A 26,329-nucleotide genomic window follows, 5' to 3' on the forward strand; every position below is an offset into this window, starting at 1 on the left:
CTTGTTTCTGGGCTTTCAACCACATCGCATGATTGAATTTGCAGATTGAGCTTGTTCAATTGCCTTTTGATCACTTCAAGGAAACGAAGTCTGGAGGTGTTGTTCAAGAATAACGTAAAGCCGAAAATATCTACAGTTCCACGGCGACTGTCATTCATTTGAAAGCTCCAGAACAAGCGAGCTAAGTGGGCCTTGAGTTGAGATTGTTTTGTCAACTTCTGTTTCCAAGGTCAAAAATGAACGGTCAAGCTTTACACAGTTAAAGTCTACTATGAAAACAGTACAAAAGTTGGAAAAAAAACAAAGGCACACACAAACATCGGTCCATAAATTGATTACAGATTTTATTTTATTAAAAAGAATTTAGGTTCACAGAAAAAAAAACAGGCTTTTAGAGCATTTTAGGGCAACTGATGTCTACTGCACTGCAGAAAAGATCCAATTGTCTCTGATATTTACACGAGGACTGCCGAGCCAGCCAATGGGAGAAGTTGTAAATGATTGATTAACCAACAGTGGGTGAATAAAAGATGTATGGCTGGACACATAACCACATTCAAACGAATCTGTCAGACATAAAGATCCATCACTGCACTGGATATGAAAGATGAGAACAACAAATCTTTTAACTTCTTGGATCAGTTAACACTGTTTGCGAGTGTAAAAACTTGATTTGAGCGGTAAAATGAACAAACCCAACAAAGAATCTGCTGAAATACTGAACCATGAAAACGATTACAATCAGACCATACAGCGCTTAAAAGCTTGTATCCCACAGCAACAATCTGAGCTTAGTAACCATTAGATATGAGATACAGGTTGGGTGGGGAGGGTGGGGAGGGGGCGGGGGGTCTGGAATATAAGTATGTAGGCCACAATTTGGCAACGAACAAGATACATATTCAAGAAAAACCTGTACAAACATCAGACAAAAACAAAAACACACTTGATTTAAAACTTTAGTACTAAAGCTACAGAATTCAAAATATGTTTATTGTCTTTTTTTAAAACTTTTTTTTTTTACTTCAAAAAGCTGTTATTTGGGTGTGTGTGTGTGTGTGTGTGTGTGTGTGTGTGCAGAACCGGGATCTGAAAGGGGCGGGGCTTTTGTCCGAGGTCGGGGAGGGGTGCGGCTTCACCGTCAAATGACAACGCTCGCTTCGCTTTTGACAGCACACACACACACAAGACAGTTACATCCTCCAAAGTCGGCCTACAATTGTTGACCTCTTGTGTGCATGTGTGACTACTGCACCATCATCACCAAACACTTTACACACACACACACACATCACACACCAGCAGCACCACCACATACAAGGACTCAGATGGCAAACAGAGAGAGGAGAGAGAGAGGGGGGGGGGGGTTGGTGGGTCGTAATAAGAGCAAAGATATAGAACATTTAGTGTTGAGATCCTCTCTATGTTGGATTTAACCAGACGGATCGAAGTGCGACACCAAAAGTAGGGGGTGGAGGGGTGGGGAGGGGGGGGGCTGTACAGAGTGTTACGCTGCTCTGTGCTGCTGATAGGGAGCGGAACCAAACAACTGTACATCTGTGTAACAGGGAACCGTAAAAACTGCAGGAAACTCGTCGGCTGGGCTGCAGGATTACTTAGCCAGAGCGCCATCAGAGCTAAACCAACAGGCTGAGGAGGAGGAGGAGGAGGAGGAGGAGGAAGAAGAAGAGGAGGAGCAGGATGAAGCTCTTGAATAATCTGGACTAGACTCTGGATCCTCCGGCCCACCTGAAAGAACAGGAGCGGATCCTCACTCGACATTTCCGGCCGATGCGGGATCCGTCAGCGGATCCACTTGACAAACATCCTTCCATCATGTCTTATAGAAAGAGAAAAGTACTTCGACAATGTTTTTTTTCTTCTTCTTAAGAGTGTGATTGGCAGGTGATCTGGGTTAGACGGCCCAAAACCTCTCTTCTGTTTAACTCCTGATTTGGATCCTGATCTTAGGATCGTTTGCCTCTTCTCAGATCAGAACATGGGCATGCTGAATCCCTGGAACAGCGGAGAGAGGAAGTAATTGTTAATAAAATCTCACAAAAATGAACTCAGCGGCTGCAGTGTCTTTTTTCATAAAACCACTAGGGGGCCCCAAAGTCAAGTTGTCCAAATTCTACTAATAGTGGCTTTAAACATTCATTAACATACTGTATATATGTATATTAATGATTTACATACAAGGCTGCAACTAATGTTTTAATACTAATTTTCAATATTATTTCCCCTGTTTATTTATATTTTAAACCTATAGCAAACTAAATAAATAGAAGAACAGACTGCAGATTATTTTCGCAATAAAACACTTCAACAAAATGTCAGAAAATAGTTCCCAGAGGTCAAAGTGGCGTCTTCATCTTTCTTGTTTTGTCCAACCAACGGTTCAAAACCTGAAGATATTCAAGATTACTATCATAAAAGGCTAAAGAACAGCAAATATGACCATTTTAGAGGCTGGAAGCAGATACGTTTTGCTTAAAAATTACAATCTATTAATCAGTTATCAAAAAAGTTGCCGATAATTTATCGTTTCAACTCTACTTCCATACATCAACTAAATGACTCAAACGTTTTACTTACCGACTCGTCCTCAATCATCGCTGCAGAGTCAAAGAAGTCTGGTCTTAATTCTGCTCTTTCACGTCTGTTCCTTGATGGCGGCTAGTGGAGCAAAAAACCCCAAAGTAAGACATTTAATAAAGAAGAAGAAGAAACTCAGACAAAAGAAAAGGGGTCTGGAATTTCACAACTAAAGTTCAACGAGAGAAAGTGATGTTACTGACCAGGTCGATCACCATAGTGTCTTCAAACTCCTCGTTCATGTCCTCCAGCTGGCCCCGCGATGACATCATCACGTCTTCGAAGATCGGCTCTGCGTCATCCTCCATCAGCCCGCGCCTGGGGGGCGAAGACAGATTTCATGTAATAACTTCTAAAGACTGACATCAGGTGATTTGCCAGAATCGAAGCTCAAACACACACTTACACAGTCTGCCGGACGCCCTGATTGCTGCGTGACTTGATGTAGTTCAAGGCCGTCCGGTCCTTCCTGCTCACCTCGTCCATCTTCTGCTGGCCGAGCCATGACATCTGCATCTGAGGACTGAAGACAAACAGGGCGATCAACACACTCCGCTTTTATATTAATTCTATGTTCTTCCCTTTACATAAAAGGCTGACTTCCTACAATCAGTTCAATATGTAAACATGTGTACGTAGAGCGCTGTACTGTATGTGCGTGCACTGACTTGTGTACGAAATCGTTCTCTGATCCGGGTTCTGAGTCGGGGTCTGGCAAGTGTTCAGCTGGTCTGTTCTCTCGGAGGACTGTTGAGGTGAGCTGAGGAGTCTGCAGCGCCCCCGGTGTCTGTAAGGTGTCATTCCGCATCAGCCATGAGCCCTCCACACTACTCTCCTCTGAAAACACAAAGAAAGTTCACAATGTCATTTTTCCTGTAACAGAATTAGCGCAGCTAAGCAAACCCAGACAAAAATCTCTGCATGCTCACCCTCGATGCGTTTCTTGTGTAGTGGCGGTCGTCCCTTCTTGCTGCGGACTGAGCCGGTCTTGCTACTGGAGCCCGATGTGACAGACATGTGGTCCTCGTCTCCTCCCGTCAGCAGGCTGTTCCTGTAGGAGATCAGCGGCAGCCACACATCCTCCCGACGCTCCGACATCGACTCTGACATGAACTTCTCCAGGTACGAGTGGCTGAGGAGACGTGCGGTATTTTAGGATTTAATTAGAATTCATTTAGCGTGAAATTACAAGATAAAAGTTTGAGGTGACAGATTGAGTTTTGCAAAAGGAAAAAAAGATAGAAGGGAGTACTTACACTGTCTTTTTGTCTTGGCGGATTAGTTTGGAGGAGAATTCACTCAAGACCTCTAGGAAAGCCAGGTTGATCGGAGGAAACTCTGGACCTCGAGGATTCTGGTACTTAAATGCAAACTCTATTCCATCCCTGACATGAGAGAGAGAGAGAGAGAGCAAGACAGAGAGAGAGAGAGAGAGAGAGAGAGAGAGAGAGAGAGAGGAAACATCAAAGACATAGTGAGAAAAAGGGGAATGAAAAAGAATGACAGAGTGAGTGACAAAGACATCAAAAGTGACATGAAAAGATTTTTTCTGACTTGCTAGCAGAACATTTTTTATACATTAAAGAAAAACTCCTGGTTTGGATGATTTTAAAAAAAAGATGAGAGAAAAAGAAAGAGAGAGAGAGCTGAGAGCAACAGCAAGCGAGAGAGAGAGAGCACAACTGTGGTCAAGTGAGCTAGAGAGTGAATGAAGAGAGGGAGTGGTGGTAGCGAGAAAGCCGGTGAATCAGATCAATAAAATGTTATATATTGTTTCACAGCGGTTATGTTCTAGAGCACAAATAAACACGCCCACACCCCTCCGCACAACCCTGCGGCGGTGTGCCGCAACACCTGATTTAGTCTGGATACGGCCTTACTGAGCAGATTTACAGATAGATATAGATCATCATGTTCAGTTTTAAAGATAGAACAGTAAAACGTTTATTTCCTATTTTAGTCTCGATCTTGAATAGCAATCAGTTTTTTTTTTGTGGTCAGACTTGGTGTTTATCTGCCCCTTTTGGTACCAGAGTACAAGATAAGATAACAAGTTAGCCAAATAATTTTAAGAAGTGTTAAAAGATATTATCCTCAACATGCATGACTCAGTCTAATTCCAAATCTTAAGTTTTGTTTTTCAATTTTAAGTAAGCATTACCAAGAAGTTAGATATTTTTCACATTTATCCTTTCTAATCCCACTTGAACTTAAACATCAGCTGTGGTTTTGTTGGTTTCCTCCCTGTCTGATTACAGCTGTGAACCTGATCTAGTGTCCCCTTCAGGCTAGAGTGCTCATGATCGTACTTGTGCAGCGTGGCGACAGCCTCTCTGGTTTTGATCTGATCCAGGCCAAAGGTGAGGGCGAAGCGCCGGGCCAACTCCTTAATGCCGCTCACATGAGATGATGTTCGGTCCAGGTTGGGACCCTGATCCTGCAGCAGCTCGTTGAACAGCTGCAAGACAACACACACACACACACACAAGCCCATTGACAAAGAGTTTGTGGATGTGCACATAAAGAATTACACTGTGTATGTATCTTGTATACAGTCTGTGTCACTGGCTCACCTGCTGCAGACTGAGGATGAGTGTCTTGGCGCAGAGAATCTTGTCCGTCTGTCTGGTTTTACTCAGAGTCTCTTTGATGATGTCGCCGTAATCATTATAGTACTGAAGAAACAAACAAAACAGTCAGTTTGTTGAATTCCTGATGTTCGATCTCTGAAATTTTCAGCCGACAATTTCACACAAAACCTAAACAGATGTAAATAAACATTAAAAATCTCAACTTTAGTTGTCACTACTTTGTTTTTTTAGAGCAAAATTTACTTTTTTCCTCTAAATCTCCTTGTTTATTTTGCCTGTATATCATTGTATTATAATCAGCGTGGCCTTAATAGTTCACTTTTATACCTTAACTCTAAACTGAATATGACTGCCAAGATAAGTCAGCTTCACCCTGGAGAACACAGTCTCATTTCCACATTTATTTAGGAAATCAAAGATATTGTTAAGGATACTGAAACTGCTGCAAAACATCTGTTCTGTAATTTGGAATCACGATTAAAGATTGTGACTGTTGATTAACCCACTTAAAGTTATCTTGGGAGTTCTCTCTGTTTTTCATTTTGTCCATTTTACTGACTGTTCTTCCTCATGTTCTTGTTTTGAACCCATTACCTTCCTGACTGTGTTCCCCAGTTTTTATGTCCTTTTCATATTGCCTTATTATTATTACATGTTGATCATATCAAGGTTTATGTCGAGTACAGATGAACAGCCACCTTCATGTAGTGTTTGAAGATGTCGGCAGCAGCGGGCATGTCTACGATGTCGTAGATGATGAGTTTGCAGAAAGCAGCGAGCAGGTTTCTCCTCTTGTGGAGAGCCTCGATCTTGTTGGCCTCATCTTCCTCGTCTCCCTCTATGAGCAGACAGATAGAGAGATGGAAAAACAGAGGAAAATATTGAACGAAAAGGGGCACTTTGTTGATTTCTTCTTTTGTTAATTTTTATTAGAGTGCTCGGGGGCTTGTAAAAAAATATCTCTCTTACCCATGCTCTGGCTCTCATCGTCCTGGTCGATGAAGACGTGGTCCAGGACGAAGTTGAGCAGCTCGTTCTGCAGGGTGCTGTCCGGGTTGAAGACCAGCGGCTGGAGGCCCTCCCTGCCGCCGGAGACGAGCTGGTGACTGAAGATCATCAACAGGTCGCAGAGAAGCATGAACGCCTGAGGAAAGTAAACAAATGAAGAGTTATGGTTTGATGGAAAATGTTACCAAAAAACATCCTTGTTTTGTTGAGGTAATGGGATGATTTTTTTTGTGGGGAAGGAAAAAAAAAGGCCACCCATGATCATCAATAGTCTTTTGGATAATCTAAATAAACTGATCTAGATGAGGAAAAAAGGCTGCACTTTTAAAACCTCCTCTTAAAACATACTCGCATACACATTGCAACTTAGGTTTTGAAGATTCTTATATGAAACACAAGGTTCCTGCACAGTTAGTGTTTCAGAAATCCTCTAGTGCTTCCAGAAGTTGGCTTCTGTTACTGTAAATATTAAGGGTTCTTGATTGTGCCTGGGCCACACGAGCAGACCATAATCAGTCTTAGACTTTGAAGCTTATTCTTCTAAACAACAGAAATCACAACATGGAAAAATGACAGAAACCATTTTTCGTCCCGCATTTTTGGACAATAACAAAACTTTTCAAGTCCTGAAAATGTTTTTTTTCAATTCAATGTATTTTCTTCACTCTATATTTTCTATAATATATCAAACAAATACCTTTGATCGAGCCGTCATCAACATACAGTATCAGACATTGTGACGGTTATGACGATGTACACAATCAGCAGAAGACACTGTTTTTCTTACCTGCTCTTTGACTGGCGTGTTGACGTTGGACAGGCACTGCTGGCACACAGCCAGGAAAGACTTCACTACTCTCCTGAGAGCCACCAGGTCATCCTGTACATACACACACACACACACACACACACACACACACACACACACACACACGCCATTAGCCATGTGTCACAAATAATGAGCATTTGAATAGAAATCAATATTAAATAGCAGTATCACTCAGGCTAAATGTCTTGCCCCGGATAATTGCACTAATGAAGTCATCAAACTTTAATGATTTTTATCTATCATCAACTAATGTAATTGAGGCAGAGGAATCAATACGTGTTGTGTTCCTGCAGGTCGAGTCTGTCAAAGGGCGCAGAGAGAGCACAGCGGGACATGGCAGACTGATCGACTAATGATTACGTTTTGTTTATTTTTTTGATTCTTGATGCGCCGTCTGCCCAGGCCGCTGTAAACTACCAATTTTGTAGCTTTAGTTTTTCTATTTTAGGGTGCGTTTTTAACATCTGGCCAGGCACAACAAATGAAAATGTTCGTTCTTTGCTAACTCAGGCTCATTTACAATCAATAAACATGGCTCCTATCGAATAAACAGATTTAAAAAACAAAAAGATCCAGTACATAGTGTATATCCTGCAGAAAGAAAGCAGCAGAGACTCTTGTCTAGTTTAAATAAGGTCATGTATAACCATTAAGGTTAAAAGAGGTATCGATTGTATTCTAAACAAAATATGGCTGCTTGTTTCAAATGTGTGACTATCACTCACTCTGTAGGACTATGAGTTAAACTTTAAAAGTCTGTGTTAACGGTGAAAGATAGAGTGACATATAATGGATGCTTGGGTCAGCCTCGGGGCCTGATGCCTGTGTGGTGTTTAAGTGTTAAATGAAGTAGATAGAGGGTAAGCCCTTGAATCGGGGATCAGCATCTTGTCCAGTAGTGAGATGGATTTTTACACTTAAGCCGCTCCACTCTGCAGAAATACAGATAAGCTCCTGTCCCTGTGGGCCGCAGAGGCTCAGACTTAACTCCGAGAACCCCTGACTGAGTATCAACATGGTTTCTGAGTGTGAGGTATTAAAGCTCTGTCGGTGGGGGGTGTGTCCTGCACCTTGCTGGGAGCCCCTTCTGTGATCTTAACCAGCTGCCAGAGGATGGAGTAGTGGGAGCACTGCAGGGCCTGGACGGCTATCTGCTCCGGCATGGAGCCCTGCTCGATGCCCGCCTTCAGCAGCCGGTAGCAGTTCCCGAACAAGTCCCACCGCGTCAAGTCGTGAGCGCTGAGGCAGGAGACGAGAGGAAAATAGACTTCACAGATGTGCTTTCATTCAAATTTACTGTACCTCATAAGCCGACTGGCACTGCAAAGTTTGTTACTGTTTGATATATAATAGATGATATAATAAATGAAAGGTCAAAAGTAAAGAAAGTGTCTTACTTGTGGAAGGCTGTGAGTCTCTTGAGAGTAGATAAAACGTTGTAGATGTCGTCATCATCAGCCTCCTCAGCCTGCAATACAACAAACACCTGTTAGTACATAAGGACTAGACTTGATATACTTTATTTCTGCTTACTCGAGCCCCCCCCTCCCTCCCAAAAAATACAAACTCAGAGCAGACATTTAAACCTTTGAAGCGTTTCCACTTCCACTGCAGCTGAACAGGAAAACCCTGTCCGTTGAGACTCAGAGAGGGAAGACTGAAACTGTGGAAAACATCCACTTTATTTGACTAGCTCAGACAGCTGCAGCCTCATATTATCATCAGATAAACTTTTTAAAAGTGTTTTGCTCAAAACAAGGACAGTGGATTTCGTACCCCATCGCTTACACTGTAAACGTGTTATGAAGGGATTTTCTAATGTCCAGTGTGAACAGGAGGAATGATCACAACAAGCAAAACCTGTTTCAATGCTCATTTGGACTCCTGACTATTGTTTTAAGACAGACTTGAGAAATAGTGAACCTATTCTTAAAGCTCAAAGGTGGGACAAAGTCTTACATGGTCATAGAGTTCACACGATCAGTGACAGACGTGGTTGTGTGAAGTTCAAACCTTGCCTACGTCTACTCGTCTGCACCCTTCCCCTGCAGCTTGAGGCTGAATTTCAAAGACAAAGCCTCCCTCGAAGACACCACAGATCACAATTACACCCTTTTCCACCAATCCCTTCCGAACCCGCGCCCGCCACCTTGTCCGTCGTACCTCCTGCAGCAACTCTTCGACAGAGTGCGTGAAGCGGTCGCTCATCTCGTCGATGAGCTGCGAGCGAGCGATGTCCACGCGGTTCATGATGGTGTATTCTTCGGAGCAGAGGATGCTGTAGGTCTTACTGCAGGCCTCGAGCACGTCTATCTCGATGTGCTTCTCCACCACCAGCCTGATCTGCTTCAGCAAGGCGTCCAGGTGCTTCTCCATGCGCCCGGCGCTGTACACGTCCAGGTCGAAGAACTGGGGGATCTGGAGCAGGTTGGCTACCTTCTCTGAGTCTACCTGGTACTGTAGTAGCAAGAAGATGGAGAGACAGGAATTAGATAAAGAAGTCAGGAAATGTAGCGTCCAGAAAAAGGTTACAAGCTGAAAATAAAAGAACAGAATAGGAAAACAACCTAACAAATCAGCTCATCAATCTGCACCTGACATTTGGCTTCTGCTCCTCAAATGGTCATTTACATTTTAAGTATTTAGCCAGCACACTTGTCCAGAGTGACACTCATTCAATAACACGTCTCAAGACTACATAAGTAACACCTCGATCGATCGTTTCGACAAACAGATCGATCACCCGGCCCATTTGTTAATCAGTGGCTCTCTGTTGCCGGCCCTGTGCGAGCTGCAGGCTACAGCTCGTCAAAGGTCTTACCTTGGACAACAACATGGGCAGAGCCATGATGAAGTGCTCTGTCAGTTTGTTCTTATCATCTATCTGCGTCTTCCTCTCCTTTGCTGTCAGCACCTGGACACACACACAGACACAAAACTTAGGGTCAAGTGTATTAGGGGTGTAAAAAATAGGCAGGAAAGGTGTTAAAAATTAAACAAAATGGAAAGTTCTGTCCTCTCAACACGACCAGAAAGGGTTTAATGATGATATGATGTGTTATTCAGGTGTAGGAAAATTCTGCTTTTGCAATCTGTGTCCCCACTTTGCTTCTTGATCACACACAGATACGAGAGAACTTAAAAAAAGCATGAAAAAGGAAACACGTTTTCAAATATTGCTCAAGGCTTCTGTTTGCAAGTATTTTCACTTGGCATCTCATCTTACCCGTCTCACCTTCTACTAACCTCTTACGCAACTCAAACTGAACACTGAAAGAGCGTCCGAGGTGTGTGTGACCTACCCGTTTGCCGGTGCCTCTGCCAACAGGTGGGTGTGCCTCTGCTGCCTGCCGGATGGTGCAAACCATCAACTCTATCAGCGCGCTCTCCTGTCTGTCTGACAACACTGCAGACAGACAGACAGATGAGGAGGAGCAAAGAAGACAGACACACAGAAGGGAGAGTCAGGTTGTCAGTAAAGGTCAGGAAGAGATTGAGAGACTAAAAGAGACCAAGAGGGAGTTTCAAGGAATGAAATATCATTGCATCATCTCTTTTTCATTTCATAGACTTAAAGACAGACTGAGAACAGTGTGTGTGTGTGTCTTACACTCCTCTCCCTGTACAGGCTCCTCCAGCAGAAGTTCAGCCATACACTCCCAGTCTTTCAGCAGCTCCTGAGAACTTTCCCATAATGAGTCCACCAGATAGGCTGCATGCTCGTGGAGCTACACACACAAACACCACAGAACCAAACTTAGTACACGTGTGCAGGTTTTGGGGGAACTGTGTGAAAACTTGTGGCTAAAAATCACTTTTGCTGAATCAATATCCTCAAACTACAGCAAAGATGTCTCATCTCATCGTGACATTTCACATCTAGGAGAGCGAAAGGTCACGAACCAATCAAGTAACTCAAATATTAGATATTATTAACTTTAATGTGCCAATATAACAGGATACTAGTTCCTTTATTGGCACCAGAAGTGGGCGCCCTGATCATAAATCTTTCTCAATAGCCACATAGAGAGTCCCTCCAATGATGTGCATGTGCCAATTTCAGGGTTTAACACACTCGATACACATACAAATAATGATATATTATTTAAAAACATCAAACAGTTCAACTTTAAATATTAAGTACCTTTACAATTTGTGTTGCTTGTGTGTAGTGTCAGTGATGATGTGTGTGAGTGTTACCTCGCTCTCCAGAAAGAAGAGCACCAGCATGCGGATGAGATTTCCGTTGGGACTGCTTCTCCCTCTGCGCTTAGCCAGCGCTTCTTCCGCCTGGGGGTCATGACGACTGAACAATCTGACAGACAGAGAAGGAGAAATCAGGAGGGAAATCAGGGGAGAGAGTGAGAAGTGTACACACCACGATTAGACGGCAAATATGATACGACTGAAACATTATATCAGGTCAAAATCATTTTAAGATCATTTAGAAAAGACTTCAGGATGGACTCACTTCCTGTGCAGGAATTCTCCAGCAGCAACAGCGACTGGCCGGTGGGCAGAGTAAACCAGGTGGTAAACATTCTCACAGTCCTCGTTGGACAAAGCGTCTTCACTGCCCCTAGAGCAAACAGTCAGAACGGGTTACACTCAACACATAGATTTCAAAAGTCGCCCTCAGTAAAAATTAATAAGGAGTAAGAGAATCGAAACGACAGTGTAGCTTTAAGTTTAGCTTTAAACTGTGTGTAAATTGTGATTAAGGATGGAAATTGTTGCTTTTTAATGATGACACCGAATCAAATTAAGTATGAGTTCATCTGAAAAACTTAAACTGGTACTAAATATATTAAGCATCAAAGGATTCCCCTGAAAGAATGATCTGAGTGCTCAGTTTCACAAAGAACTACCTATCCAGGATATTTGTGGGTCTCGTCAAAACGTTTGTTTTTGATAACTTGACGTTTCTGTGATAATGAACAGAATGAACCAAGATCAAAATACCACACTACTCCTGGATGTCATGAGTAGGCAGGCAAAAAAGTATCAAAGCTACTCACTGCAGGATGAGCGTGACCAGTCTGATGGCCTCCACAGCCACATCGTACTCCTTATCCAGTGTCATTGATACTATACGATCCTGTAAAAACAGGGAAAGAACTGGGATCAATAAGAAAATTCTCTTTAGTGGTCACATCTTTTTTTTTTTTAATTTTAAGTGAGTCGTGATTCTGTTTTCTTTCTTGCTGGCGTTACCTTGAAGCGGTTGGTGAAAAGCTCTAGCTTGGGGAACAATTCACGGTTTGTGTACAGATTCTGCAGAGCCTTCAGACACTTCAGACGCACCTCTCCTTGCTGGAAAAAAAAACGGAGAGACAGTTCAAGCTGAGCAAACATCGCAAAGAAAAGCAGTTCCTGGTGGGCTGGAGGTAAATATCATCAGATCCTTTAAATTCATTCAGTAGTGGCGCGCTAATATATCAATAAAACTTCAATATGGTCTCAAGGCAGTATGAGGAAAAATGTAAGAATTTTATCCTAAAACAAGTGTGTTTGACTCACCCTATCATGTAGTGTCCAACCGACATATTTCAGGTAACTATCATTAAGGAAAGCATCGCTGTACATCTTCATCCACACTCCAATCTCCTCGATACAGATGGCTCTGATCTCAGCGATTGCGTCTCTGTGAATCAAAAGGGACGATCATCACTTTCATTTTTATGACCACAACTGCTCTGAGCTGCTGAGATAGGCAACAATTGAGAAACTCTAGTTGTATTTGACTGTTATTGACATGTTTGTGGTCACTGTTATCATTACAACTGACAGTAGGCTGCTGTTCAGTATCATTACAACCAGCTGAAGCAACATTAGCTTTTAGCAGATTTTAAATAATGATGGCAGCATAGACGTCAACAGGCGGGAATTGTACCTGTAGCGATGAACAAAAATGCCTTTGAAGATGGAGTTCATCATATTCTCGATCTCATCTTGGTTTTCCTGAAGCTGCACAGACAAAAAAAACACAGATACAGAAAAGACTGCAATTTCACAAGACATTTGACAAACACTGTGTGATACAGCGCAGTATAGCTACAAGCTTTACAGTGATCACAGCCGTTATTCCTCGTTATTATAGTTGCAAAGTCACATAAAAACTAGCCAACCTCCTTCCTTTTCTGTAGCAGCAGTTCCAGCTTCTCGTTGGCTCTTTTGCCAGCTATCTTGTTCCTCTCGGCCTCGTACTGTCTCTGGGTGTTGTCCTGGTGAATGCTCAGGTTCAGCGCCACATTCACCAGCGCTGTCATGAGCTTCATCGCTACGTGGAGGCAAACACATGCACGCATAAGGCTCAGGGATAAATACAAAAGCCTCAGACTGCAGCTCATGGGAAATAAAGTTTTTGCAAAGTGCTGTACAAATACATGTCTTGTTGTAAATTTTAATAATAAAACGGACTCATCAAATCGGTGCCGTTTACCTGCTAGTGTGGACGTGTGTCTGAAGGCTCGGACTTGAGAGTCAGACAGCCCCGTGAGGAGGGAGATCACAGTGTCCATCATGTACTCGTCGTAGATGATGCTGTACTGACACTGGCGGATCAAAACACTGATGAACTCGCAGAAGTTGTAGCGGAACTTTTTCCACATCGGCCCCGGCATGGTGAGAGGATAATCGCCGCTGTCCTGTTGAGAAAAACATACAAGTAGTGATCAGAGAGACGGACCTTCAAAGGACCTTGGTGCTGGCAAGCAAACCCTCCCACTGAAGTGTTTTTGCACAAGACATTTGATGAATATTTTCTTGCAGATGGTAAATGTAAGAGACTATCCCATTGTGCACTTCAGTGTCACAGTTAATTCAAAGAAATACTGTTCTTCTTCTGCTCAGCCAGCAGACAAACCCTACAGGGTCAGAAATGAGGTTCCACTGTGGGCCAGAACAACCTGAGATGTTTTTAATATGTTTTGTTTGTTTATTTCTTTTAATTAATTCAGGAATAAAATTGATTTATAAAACAGTTTTAGGTTGTATCTGAGGGCAGATGTCGTAATTATTAGTAGTAAATGAGGGCTCACAGAGTTACAGCAGCTTTTATTAAACATTCATTTGGCAAAAAATGACTCATAAACATGAACATACATGAGACTAGATATGTAATTGAAAGCTTGACCACATGAAATAAACAGTTTCCTGCTTCATCTATGGTTGAAACAATGAATTTTTGCTGTTTTTAAGATGTTATAAGGTCATATTTATTGGAATTTACATGAGCCTTATGTTTACAGTGTTATCTACTATGGATTTATAAAAAGGGAAAACTTAGCTTAAGCTCAGCTTTTGTTGGCCAAATATTTTTTGTTGGGGGACCAGATTAGGCCCATGGACCACTATTTGCCTACCAATTTCATACCTCTTTCAAATCTGACCTTCAAGTTGACTGTTCATATTATAATTTTGACCATCATATCAGGTCTTCTTCTTCAGATCGTTGCATTATTCACTGTTATTAAACCGGCGGCTGTCATAGCAGTTACACAGATGTTTATATGCTTAGGGACATGATTTTTATTAACACGGACACTTTTGCTAATTCTGGCTGCTTGTTATGATTTTCTGGTCATATTTGTTACCAGTGAAGGAGACCAGTCCTTTCATCTGCTCAACCACTGCCATTTGTTTGTTATTCTCTCCTCTGCTTGTTGTGCTGTGTGATGTCAAAAATGTGTCCTGTGGTTAGAAGTTGGTAAATAAAAAAAAAAGTAAAAGAACTGAAAACTCGTGTGAAATGTGTGATGTGCACCCTGTTCAAACTTGAAAAATATCCAACTTACATTGGATGTGAAAATAAACTAATCTGAGCCGCCTGTTTTGAGCACTGAAGCGTTATTTCTGCTATAATCAAAACCTGAGAAGAGCACACACAGCTTCAACTGAAAGGCCATATATTTGCAGCAGCACACGGTTACCTCATCAAACTCCTCGGTCATCTTGCGGATGATCTCGGCGTTCTGCATGTTCCTGAACATCTCAATCCTCACAGTGCCTGGTGAGGATTTAATAAGAGTCAGATTCGTTATTACAGTTGTCTGACACAAGCACACGGATCACGATATTTCAGTAAAGTTGCAATAGTCTTACCTTTGCACCCTGAGCACTGGATGAAAAAATTGATGAGGTCCAGCAGAGCCAAATCTCTGTCCTGTTTATACGACTCGATCCACTCATCCACCACAGACTATACACACACACAAACACACAAGCACAAGTTTTAAAATATGTCCAACACATGTAAACTTGAAATTCACATATTCTAACTTGCTACACAGGAGAGAAAAACACCCACATGTTTGATTCAATCAGAATGCTGCTAAGATTTTATTTTAAAGCTCTAGTAATTTAGGTTTCGAGTATGAACACACTATCTTGTGCCTATGTGTACCCACCTGCATGGCGCTCTTGCCCAGTTTGACCACTTCAAACAGGGTGACGGGGTCTCCGCCGTCTCCATTATGTTGAGCCACACCGTTGGCTTTCCCTCGCCCTCTGGCTACGCCGACAGTCTTGTCTGTCGGCGACTTCCGAGGCTTCTTATTGGACGTCTGTAGGGAGGGAGATGTATTGATTAGACAGAGAAGAACACAAACAATCATGCTCAAAAAGCAACTCTTACTAAAATAGACAAACAGGTACGCAAACGAACACATACAGTCACAAACAAAAACTCAGGCTACATTCAGACTGCAGGCAAAAGTAGCCCGAATCTGATTTTTTTTTGCTCATATGTGACTCAGATCTGTTTTTGTTTCCTCAGTCTGAACAGTCATATCGGAATTCATGTGACTTTTACGTCACTCGCCTGAACTGAGCGTCTTGCCACGAGAGTCTTGTGGAGACGCACTGACACACGTACTTAAAAGTAGCCCTCGGTATCTTGAAATTTGAATGAAATCTGTTTCTGTGAAGCCGTTCAACGTCATGATCCACATCCACACACACACACACCTCCATACAGAAGTAGCAGCCGTTGCTCCACAAAAAGCCATAATCAAAAATTTGGCTCTTTTTCTCCTCGTCCTCCTTATCATTTGCTTTCAAATTCACTGGCTTCCACTGAACGTCAATTTATAAATGAAACCGTAAACACAGACTTCATTGGCCTCCTTGTTTACTTCTGTATGACAGTGTGCTGCATGTGACGTCTTTGTTGATGTTCTTTTGCACAAGTGGGTCAGTTCAGGACTTTGAGCAGTTCACATTCGAATCTGCATCGAGCACTAAGGTTTGCAGTGCGAATGTAGCCTGATTCCCTCTTTCTGAACCTGCACACAACACACACGTTGAGACTCATACCGGGGCTTGTTTTCCAGGCCTCCCTCTCTTCTTCTTGCCTTTCGCTTCTGGATCTTCTATCTCACCGATGCTCATACTTAAACCCACTGCATCTGTTGCCCCTGACTCATTGGATGAGTCCCTGAGAAAGCAAAACACAAGTTGAGACACAAATTAATCAGATACTTTACTCAACAAGAGCCCTAACTTTTAAACTAAAAAAAATGACAGATAAAATGTATGAATTGGCAGTGAAGTTACTGTCTTCTTTTAGTGAAATATAAACATTGACATGTTGTGTTTAGAAATCTTGTCCAAGTATCATGTTCTGGACTTCTGCTCACACACTGCAAATGTGAGTCACTCAAAAACTGAAGCAAAGGTTTAGGAAAATGTTTAAAAAAAAAAGGCCACAGCCCCGTTATAATTTTAATAACATCCACTTCTGAAATAACTTCCATCTGATGTACAAAAGTATGAAGAACAGTTTACAATTGGGGTTTAAATGTTTCTCTATAGTTCATTCGTTAGTGTTTCACTCACTGTAGGACAGGGAGCTCTGAGGTGATCATCCTGGTAAGTTGGGGGTGGCGGCGAGGTGTTTAAATGTGTATATGTGTGTCTTCAGGACTGAGTGTGTTTTTAGGTCCGAAGGCAAAGGTACGAGACAGCAGCACGGATGGGGGAAAGGTCTGGAGGGGCAGGGAAGAAAGGCTCCAGGACTGACTGCACTCTGGCACTTAACTCTCTTCAGCTCCTGGAAAAAAAAACACAGAGAGAAGAAGGAGAAAATGATTATTAAAACATAAATTAGCCAGAAACAACTGTGATACTAATGATATGGGTGGTTTGTTGGAGCTCTACTGAAGTATGTGCAATAGTTAAGAGGGTGCACATACAGACAAATCTCACTTAGACACTTTAGAGAAGCTGTCAAGTTACTGTTAATGATATATTTTTTTAATCAAACTGTGATGCTCTAAATGGCTTCAACACTTTATACATCTGACAGTTTACATCACATCTCAAGGTTCAGTCTCAGAAGTGTCACGATTGTAAAATGTCACTGAAAGCAGAGATGGAGACGGTCCAATCTTTCACTCTTGTGGAACAAGGTGTGGAGGTGGAAACGGGGAGAGGAGGACACCAACTGGTCACTTTAAGAACTACGCCGGCAAAATATTGTGGGGCGTGTGGGGAGGATTTGCTCACAGGAGTGTTGTTGTCAAACAATTTCAGTGACAAATATAAGATTTAAAACTTTTTTTTTTTTTTTTTTTTTTTTAAATCATCACAGTCAATAAATTTAGGAAACAATTACTGAATTAAGAGTAAGACCAGTTCATAACGTCAAAGTGCAACATCATTTTAAACTTTGTGAAAGTAAAATGCTATTAAAAAAAAAAAAAGCAGAGACATGCCTTGCTCTCTGGTTTAAAAAAAAAAAAGAATAAGAGTGAAACAGTCTTTGTTTGAGAAAGGCTGGAGATAAATATGATAACCAGCTAAATATGGTCTGAATTGTGAAAATTCCCAGGTGCCTCAAATGTTGCAAAAAAAATCCACAATGCCTTGCAGCCAGAGCTGACAGTGAGTGTAAAATTCTGACCAAGAAGTTAATTATAACACATGTTGTCTACCTGTTTATATGCTAATGGGAGCAAAGAGCAGAGGTGGTGCAATACCACACCTAACCACCAGAGGCAGTATGATCCACAAAGTCCTCTGTCTCAAAGTCTATCTCCAAACTGCCTAATTGGGTTTTAACGGGGGGAAAGTGGGCTTAGAAAAATCACCAAACACTCATCTAACTCACAGCTCACTTCCAGTTTTGTTCTGCTCACTTTTAAAATGTTTTAAGAGTGTATTTTCCCCAGAGTGTGTATGAGTGTATGCATGTGTGTTTGAAAGTAGGTCTGGGCAACAGTAGGGGGCAGGCTAAGAGAGTGTGTATTTAAATACTGTCTTCCACACAGTGTTTGTACTGAGGAACAGCACAGGCGGGAGAATCCTCTGTTTCAACACACTGAATTACACTCACGCACACATGCACACACTCACACACACACACACACACACACACACACAGAGTCATCTCCGTCTGGCTCAGTGTTCTCACGCAGCGAGGCCGTCATCTGAACGAACTACAACACTGTGAGAAAAGAGACTCCAGGTGAACAGAGGACTTGGATCAGTACAAGGACAGTCATCTTTCACAGTCTATATAACCCTTTGCTGTTTTGTCACTTTTCAAGAATATTTAATAAAATCAGAAGTCGGTCTTCTCCAAACTTCCACAGTGAAACTTCAAAAGGCAGCGCCTGCGGGGGTTTTTTAATGGCTGGGATCAGACCTGCTTGCAACCACATGAGCTTCGTATCGATTTTCACACTTGATATTCCTGCTGCATAGACGTCAGACCTACATTAGCCTGAGTCTGCTGACATGGCTGCACATATAAATGTTGAGGCAAATCGTCCTGTCCGTCATGGAAGAGAATTCAAAAACATGGATGGAAAAGGCAGAAATGATCACAATGAAATAAAAAAAAAAAAAATCCTTTTATCTACCCTGGAGATGTTTTTCTGCACACATAAGCTGTGTCAGCAACGGCATTGAAGGTATATTCAATAAAGTGGGAGTGAAAGTGTAACGTTCAAAGCCCTGACGTCTAGAAAAAGAAACTCTCAAGTACACAACAAAGGAAAAAAAACCCCAGGCTAACATCACCCAAACTCCCCTTATTTCTATCGCTACGTGATGTAAACCTCTCATTTTCAGCAAAACTAATTCAGATACTGGACTGTGACCAGGTAAAATAACAATTCATTAAATTATAGGAGAGAAATAACATAACTTAACAGAGGCAATTAACTCTTTGTCACACATAAGGTGCCAAAATTAAGCAACATAGACAGATTTAAGACTTTTTAAGATAGTAGGAATGAAAAACATGGTTAAATTTATCAGAGAAAAAATATAAATGAGAGCAAGAATAAATGTTCCATAAGATACTTTAAATGGCACTTTAACATCAACTACTATACTCAGGTAATATATATTCAAAGTACACACACACAGTATCTTCTCCTTGCACTCATGCACATACAAAAAGTAATGCAATGCAACCCACAGTAAACATATAGTGTCGGTATCCTAAGAGGAACTAACTTCCTTATCCTGGCTGTGCTGTACGGGACAAAATCTAACCACTAAACTCAGCACCACAGATATATAGTACAACATAAACTGGAGTAGTTGAACTGGGACAGAAAACAAAGTGACAGTGAACACAGGGACACACGGGGGAATCCCCTCATGGTTAGAAAACAGCTACGGGTGGGGGGTGGGGGGGTGGGGGGGGGACAACTCCTTAAGGCTACAACTTGTTGTGTAGAAATGGGAAGTAAATGACAGAGCAATAATGTGCTGGTGTTAATACTATCATCACCTCATTTAGTCTCATCTAATCATCTTGAGGGATGTTAATATGCAGATTAAATCCCACTAAAACACATATCCTTCACAGTGCCTGCAGTAGTTGAAACTAATCAAGATGTTGACGCGAGACACCGCAGTGAGACCGCACTGATTTATAACGAGGCAAAGTCAAGCAGCTTCAAATGACTGACAGGTGGGACTGAGTTTATTATGTAATTTCACTACTGTCCCGTCCACTAATTCTCCCCTCCACTGCTGGAGATGCACACACCCCCCCACCACCTCCTCCACCCCTCTACCCTCCTTCTGTACTTCACAGATTGTTATATCTAAGCTGCTCTTATTTTTACCCCAACATACTTCTCTGCCCCTTCCGTCATGAGGATTATCTTTCTCCGAAGGAAAAGAAGCCAACTTTATTTGAAACAATTCTTTTGTTGTGTTTTTTCTTAGTCCTGAACTTCAGAGAGAGGAACCGGAAAAGGGTGTGTATGCATCTGTGTGTGTGTGAGAGAGAGAGACAGAGAGACAGAGAGAGAGAGAGAGAGAGAGAGAGCGAGAGAGAGAAAGCTCGGAGTCTTCCTGACCTGTTATCAACCGATACTCAACACACATCGGCTTTCCTCATTTTCTCAACACACTGGCACTCTCTCACTTTCTCTCTCACACACACACACACACACACACACACACACACACACACACACACACACACACACACACACACACACACTGTAGTAACTGCAACAGGAGGCTATGAATAATTTGCAGTGAGTCGTCTCCTCAGCTGTTCTTCAGTTTTGGTTTGGATTAAAGCTGCCAACTGCATTCACATTACACCTCTCTTTCCCATCATAAGTTCAATTCAATTTAACCTCATGGCACAAATGTCAACTAACTATCCTTATAAAGAAATAGATCCTTGTTTAAAAAAAACCCCCCACAAAAACCTGTCATTTCTGAAGCAGAACAATGAATAATACATATTAAGCTCTTTTTCTGTTTGCTCAGTATTGTGCAGTTTAACTGCAATGTGATGAGCTGGGACGACATACTGTACATTTCCACTGTAGGGGAAACCAGCACTGACCTGTCCCGTGATCTTATGACCAAACTGTGAGCATCTCTGCTCTGAACTGAGCTGTGTCGGCACTGTAGACTGATCAACATGAGGTCACGCAGGCCGTGAGAGACAAAGCGCTAATTTGTTATTGCTAGTCTTTAGTACTTCTGCATCTCATGTGTGATGTCATCTTTGCTCGGGGTTTACTTTTGTCTAAGAGGTGGCGGTTACCTCACATATTTTCTGATCCACTACAGTAGAGTGCATTTTCAAGCATTTTTGGAGCTAATTAGATCAGAGATTAATTAAGAGAGCTGGATACAGCGCCATCAATCAGTGTTGTTGCCAATTTGCCCCAGTGGCCAACAGCGGTACTGCAACAAAAACCTTCCCTGTAGTCCATTTTGGCCCACATTATTCCCCTTTTGTATTATTAATTTATTAAACCATGAAAGTTTAACATTTGTAAAGCCTTCCTATAAAGGAAGAAAAGGCAATTTTGAGTGTGATGCATCCCAATGTCAAGTCTACGGCAAAAAGGGGGGGCGAGCAGGCCGGGCCAGAGAGAGAGAAAAACTAATGTAAACAAGTCTGAATTAAACCAAGAAGCAAGAAAAGGTCTTTGAATGGGCGCCATCTCAGTATTCAGTTCTTATTACACATACAAGGCGGGATCCTGGGATTCCCAGAAGCCACTTATAGCTCGGGAGTGCGGTATAGTTAACGGATTCGCAAGGTAACGTATGCCTACAGCTCAGTGAAACTAAAATTGGGACATAAACGGAGAAGATTTGCCACCGTGGCAGAAATCCAGGAGGAAACACAGGCTGCTCAGGACACAGTGACGAAAGATGACTACAGGAAATGTTTTCAGGAGTGGGAGAAACGCTTGGGACAAGTGTATCGCATCTCGAGGAGAGTACCTTGAAGGGGATTAGAAAGGTACTACTGAAAGATTTATAATGAAAGTTTTTTTTTTAAACTATTCTGTGAATTTTTGGGTTCCCCTCCTAGTACACGGGTTAGATGCGGGTGAAAAATGCATGTTGCAGTTACTGTGAATCATGCACCACATTACCAAAGAATGCCATTTACCAAAGCATCCTGTCATATGGAAAAAAAACCCACACATGCACTGCCCCTAAAGTCACACTTTGTGATCACAGCTGCTCAAATTTACAGCGCAGCACGGGTGTAGGAAAATGAGCAGAGTGAATTAAGAGAAGTTACATTAAATAGTTAACCGAAGAAAGGATTAATGTACTGAACAAAATGTTCTCTCTCTCTCTCTCTCTCTCTCTCTCTCAGTAACATTCACAACAGTCACTTACAAAACAATTACACACCCAGCCAGTAGAGGAGCTTAATTCTGGCGATAGGAATGCAGACAGTTGTACAGCTGGTAGCTGGTTGGAGGGCAGCTTCTCTACTTCAAGCGTTTCAAAACATTTGCCCTCACATTCCAGGTGGTGTGACAGCATGTGTGTGTCTGTGTGTCTGTGTGTGTTTCTTGTCAGAGGGTGTCAAACAGAAAATGTTCATGAACTTTTCCTAGGCTTAGACTTAACCTTAAATAAATAAACAATTGAAAAACTTGATGTAAGCACTTCAAACAGAAAGGCTGAGATTTGACTCAGTTTATGGGGGAACATTGGCAGCTAACCGCCCTAATAAATTTAATGTGGATTTTTTTTTTTGGATCAAATAATGTTGTGCAGGTTTGTTTTGTTTCACTAAAACATGGTTCAAAAATCTGGACAGCAGGCAATAAAAATTCCTTATTGGAAACTTGTAGATTTAAGGTTGACTGGGTGGAGAAGCTGAAAACCAGTGTAGTGGGGAATGCAAAGCTGAACATTATTATCACAGAAAGAAAGGTGTGAACAGTAAAAATCCTTATGCTCACTTCTTTGTTAGGCTATCTACATGTTCATACACACGTCAAGAAGTAGAGTTTTCTTGTAATTATAGTCACAAAAACTTTATTTAGCACTTTATGTGTTTTTTTTTTCATAAGAGAATTAAGATATTCAGCATGTAACTGTTCCCACTCACACCAGAGGTTAGGTGGAGCAGTTATGAGTGCTGCTTCAAAGACACTAAAACAACCCTCATGTTAACTATCTGTAGTCTGCCAAGTGACTTCATCCTGTGTGTGTGTGTGTGTGTGTGTGTGTGTCTACTTAAGAGAGAGCACAAGACAGAGAGACAACGAGTGAGCATCTGAGAACCACTTAACATGCATGACATGTTCTCTAGGAGGCAGGCCGACGTTGCTATAGCAACCGGTGTGGGTCATAAGCCCGGCGGTGACGGCATATTTGATTGGCTGAGTGGAGGCAGGAGGGACCAAACTGAAGCGGGGTGGGTGGTGGGTGGAGTGGGGTTGGGAGGGGGGGGGGGGGGGGGCAGAACAGAAACGGGACCAGTTACAGATCCAATCAGTGCTTCGTAAAAATCTGAGTCTTGCTGACTCTGGCAGGATTCTTTCAGTGTTGGTGAAAGTTATTTCAAGATCAGCTTCTCTCTCCTCGAGACATTTCTTTTGTGTTCAAAACACACTCATCACAGGAGCAGCTTAAATGAGCCTCGTGTTTCATCATTCAGTCCCGTTCTTGATAAACTTTACAACAAATCCTAACCTCAAAAAAAGGTATAATAACATAATCCATGGAGGAGATTTATGGGTAAAAGTGTAAAATAGGTTGAATGCGACCGCTGCGTTGACACATTAAGGATCAGTGTCATCCTGCAAAAGTTGAACCTGCCTCGATGACGTCATCTACCAAGATTGACCAAAGACTGCTGGTAGATTACTTTGCGGTTGCAGTGTTTTGGTTTCTGATGAGCCTTCAAACTCGTTAAACTATTACTCAAACTGCTATTTAACTGTCAGACAGGTACCTGAAACAACACGACCCCACCGATGCAGACCCTTGCACTTTCTTTTAAAACACAGGCCTCGTTTTTATCTGAATTAGAGCTGTAAAGATGACTCCATCAGTTGATTTTGACTATTTTGATAATCAAATAACCATTTTAGTCATTTTTAAGCCAAATTTGCTCAAATGTGACAATTTAATGCTTTTCTATCTCATACATGACGGTAAACTGAATCTCTTTGGGTTTCGGACTGTTAGTCGGACAAAACAAGACATCTGAACACATCGCCTTTGACTCTGGGAAATTGTAACAAGACAAAACAATGAATTGAGCAAATAATCAGGAGATTAGATAATCACGTCATCGGTCTGAGCACCTATAAGGCATTCAGACAAACAACAGCAGCCTTCAAATTCATTTCGACAAGGCCTCGACACAGAGGACAACAAAAAGTTGACCCTCACTTAACTTTTTCTACAATGCAATACCGAATCCAGCAAAATATTTACCTCACGATCAAGAGAAAAAGATTCAGAAATCCTTCCTCACAGTATAAGCCTTCAAACCCATGAATCTATTACTCAAACCCTCCTTTGTACCTGAAACAACATGCCCCCTCTAGATCAGCTTTTTGTGTTTTTTAATGCAACACAGTCTTTTGTCTGAACGCCCAGTAGATGCCTCATAGCTCCGCTGAAGGTACCACCAGAAGTGAATTAATGATAGCGAAGGCGACCCGGAGGAAGATGAAAACAAAAAAACAACCCTTTGCTAACACTGAAATAAAGACTGCTATTATTTTGTGATCTTGTGAAGCATTTCATCACTCTATATCAACAAGCTCGAGACAGAACAAAAACAGAATTACTTTAGATGTAATGAATGCAAGACACAACCCGATAAACGTATGATGCTTCCGTTTAGTGATGCGGCGGTGCCACGACGACAGGCGTGTGTGAATCCCTATTCAAAAGCAATTAATCAGTTTCAATGCCGGATTCTTCTGTGTTGAGACAACCTGAATGCTGAAAAGCATAAATTTGCTTTTACAAAAAAAAAAAAACACCTTCCACTAAAGCCGCCGTCTTTCACGGTGACCTGAAGCCCTGTCAGCTGTGAAAGAGAGTTTTTTTTTTTTTTTTTGGCTGAAAATAGTCACTTTAGAATAACATGGCTTTATTGCTTCAAGCCAGAAAAATAAAAAAACAGCAATCTCACAAAGCAAATTTAGAGATTAAACACCAGAGAGTCCTTTCATCTCAACAGCTCTATTGACAAAGAGTGCGTCTACATCATTATGTCATCAATAAAGACGGTATAATTGCACAACAGTGAACCGCATATGACTGTGTGTTATTTTAGCTAAGGGAATTTCTCTCCCCTCTTGCCCCCCCTCCTCCTTTTACAGGGTCAGTCACACTACAGTGTCACTGCAGCTGGTAATGATTCAACCACACTTGTCATAGTGACACTTCAAGGAAACGGATGCCAGCAGCCACGAGGGCTCAACATTTTTATGACCTTCATATACATGTTTCAACACATGGCAAATATGACATAATGTGTATACAAACTGAAGCACTTCTCCTAATATTTCTGTTTAATTGCTTTAATGTTTTAAGGGATCACAATGAGGATTTAATGGGTGATAACGGTGAGGTGATTATTGTTTTCACCTGCATTCTGCTCAGTGAAAGAGCTGCTGTTGCAAATATTTTCCTGACACACACACATTCACACACACACACACACACACCTTACTGCTGTCGTGGTCCCCGCTGGCTGATTCTTCTGACAACTATAACCTGTGCTGGATCTGCTATAATTGGCCATTATCTCTACAGACAGAGTGTGGTAAGCCCATGTTTCCGACACTGAGGGGGTACACTTGTGCGCCGTTCAAGACAGAAAATAACATGACTGGATTTTTACCACTAATAACACCAGGAGGGAAAAAAAAGGCATTAAGGAGAGGAAAAAGACTTTAAAATAAGGACGGTTGCTCAGATACTATCATATCCAATGTGCTGCCGTCAATAAAGCCGATGAAGACTTGTTTGCTATTTCTGTCTGTACAGTCAATAGTTCAGGATATGAGAAAGTGGTAAGTAAAGCTGAGTATTAACACTTCCCACTAAGGCCACGCATGAAAACAATATGTTAATGTTATTAAATGGGAGGTGGACGGCAACAAACAGAACAGGTTTTGCAGACAAGAAATTCAACATAAATAGGAAAGATGAATGGAAAATAACCCAGAAAGAAAATGTAATCCTTGTATAATTTGTAGCTAATATACATGGAAATGACTTTTAAGCCTGCTAGGGGTGTTAACGCTTCATGTCCTGACTTTACTCGGTTCAGTACGCTCCCTGACCCAAACAGTTAGCGTCAAAATAGTTTAATAATCCACTTATTCCGACATGTGAGGCGATAATTCTACTATTGAGTGTTTATACGACTTTGCTGTTGTGAACTTTACTGTTGCTGCTCTAGAAACAATATAATCCTGTTCTGAATTTATTCTTCAGTAATGAAAAAGAACCAGTAAGTGTATAAACCGGACCAGTAAGAGTATAGATGAGATAAAATCCTAACGATACTCGTCCCTACAGCTGGTTA

The 26,329-nt window shown here is 41.8% G+C and overlaps 1 protein-coding gene across 1 annotated transcript in view; it reads right to left on the reverse strand.

The window, feature by feature from the left end:
- Window positions 1-319: 319 nt before the first annotated feature.
- stag1a (stromal antigen 1a) overlaps window positions 320-26,329 on the reverse strand; it is a 47,827-nt gene continuing 21,817 nt past the window's right edge. The window contains exons 2-32 of the mRNA XM_042387844.1: window positions 16,864-17,077; window positions 16,342-16,462; window positions 15,435-15,590; window positions 15,130-15,226; window positions 14,958-15,034; window positions 13,469-13,673; window positions 13,155-13,306; window positions 12,920-12,993; window positions 12,547-12,670; window positions 12,241-12,339; window positions 12,045-12,124; window positions 11,498-11,605; window positions 11,227-11,341; window positions 10,637-10,754; window positions 10,329-10,432; window positions 9,848-9,940; window positions 9,190-9,483; window positions 8,424-8,494; window positions 8,097-8,265; window positions 6,985-7,077; window positions 6,159-6,333; window positions 5,888-6,027; window positions 5,172-5,273; window positions 4,908-5,056; window positions 3,855-3,983; window positions 3,528-3,730; window positions 3,267-3,435; window positions 3,005-3,121; window positions 2,802-2,916; window positions 2,599-2,679; window positions 320-2,016 (exon numbers count right to left, since the gene is read on the reverse strand). Coding sequence (XP_042243778.1) covers window positions 1,993-2,016; window positions 2,599-2,679; window positions 2,802-2,916; window positions 3,005-3,121; window positions 3,267-3,435; window positions 3,528-3,730; window positions 3,855-3,983; window positions 4,908-5,056; window positions 5,172-5,273; window positions 5,888-6,027; window positions 6,159-6,333; window positions 6,985-7,077; window positions 8,097-8,265; window positions 8,424-8,494; window positions 9,190-9,483; window positions 9,848-9,940; window positions 10,329-10,432; window positions 10,637-10,754; window positions 11,227-11,341; window positions 11,498-11,605; window positions 12,045-12,124; window positions 12,241-12,339; window positions 12,547-12,670; window positions 12,920-12,993; window positions 13,155-13,306; window positions 13,469-13,673; window positions 14,958-15,034; window positions 15,130-15,226; window positions 15,435-15,590; window positions 16,342-16,462; window positions 16,864-16,892 — 3,783 coding nt within the window. The 5' untranslated portion in view covers window positions 16,893-17,077 and the 3' untranslated portion in view covers window positions 320-1,992. The remainder of the gene's footprint in view (window positions 2,017-2,598; window positions 2,680-2,801; window positions 2,917-3,004; window positions 3,122-3,266; window positions 3,436-3,527; window positions 3,731-3,854; window positions 3,984-4,907; window positions 5,057-5,171; window positions 5,274-5,887; window positions 6,028-6,158; window positions 6,334-6,984; window positions 7,078-8,096; window positions 8,266-8,423; window positions 8,495-9,189; window positions 9,484-9,847; window positions 9,941-10,328; window positions 10,433-10,636; window positions 10,755-11,226; window positions 11,342-11,497; window positions 11,606-12,044; window positions 12,125-12,240; window positions 12,340-12,546; window positions 12,671-12,919; window positions 12,994-13,154; window positions 13,307-13,468; window positions 13,674-14,957; window positions 15,035-15,129; window positions 15,227-15,434; window positions 15,591-16,341; window positions 16,463-16,863; window positions 17,078-26,329) is intronic.

Source organism: Thunnus maccoyii, chromosome 16 (genome assembly GCF_910596095.1).
Source record: "Thunnus maccoyii chromosome 16, fThuMac1.1, whole genome shotgun sequence".
NCBI classification, from domain to species: Eukaryota; Metazoa; Chordata; class Actinopteri; order Scombriformes; family Scombridae; genus Thunnus; species Thunnus maccoyii.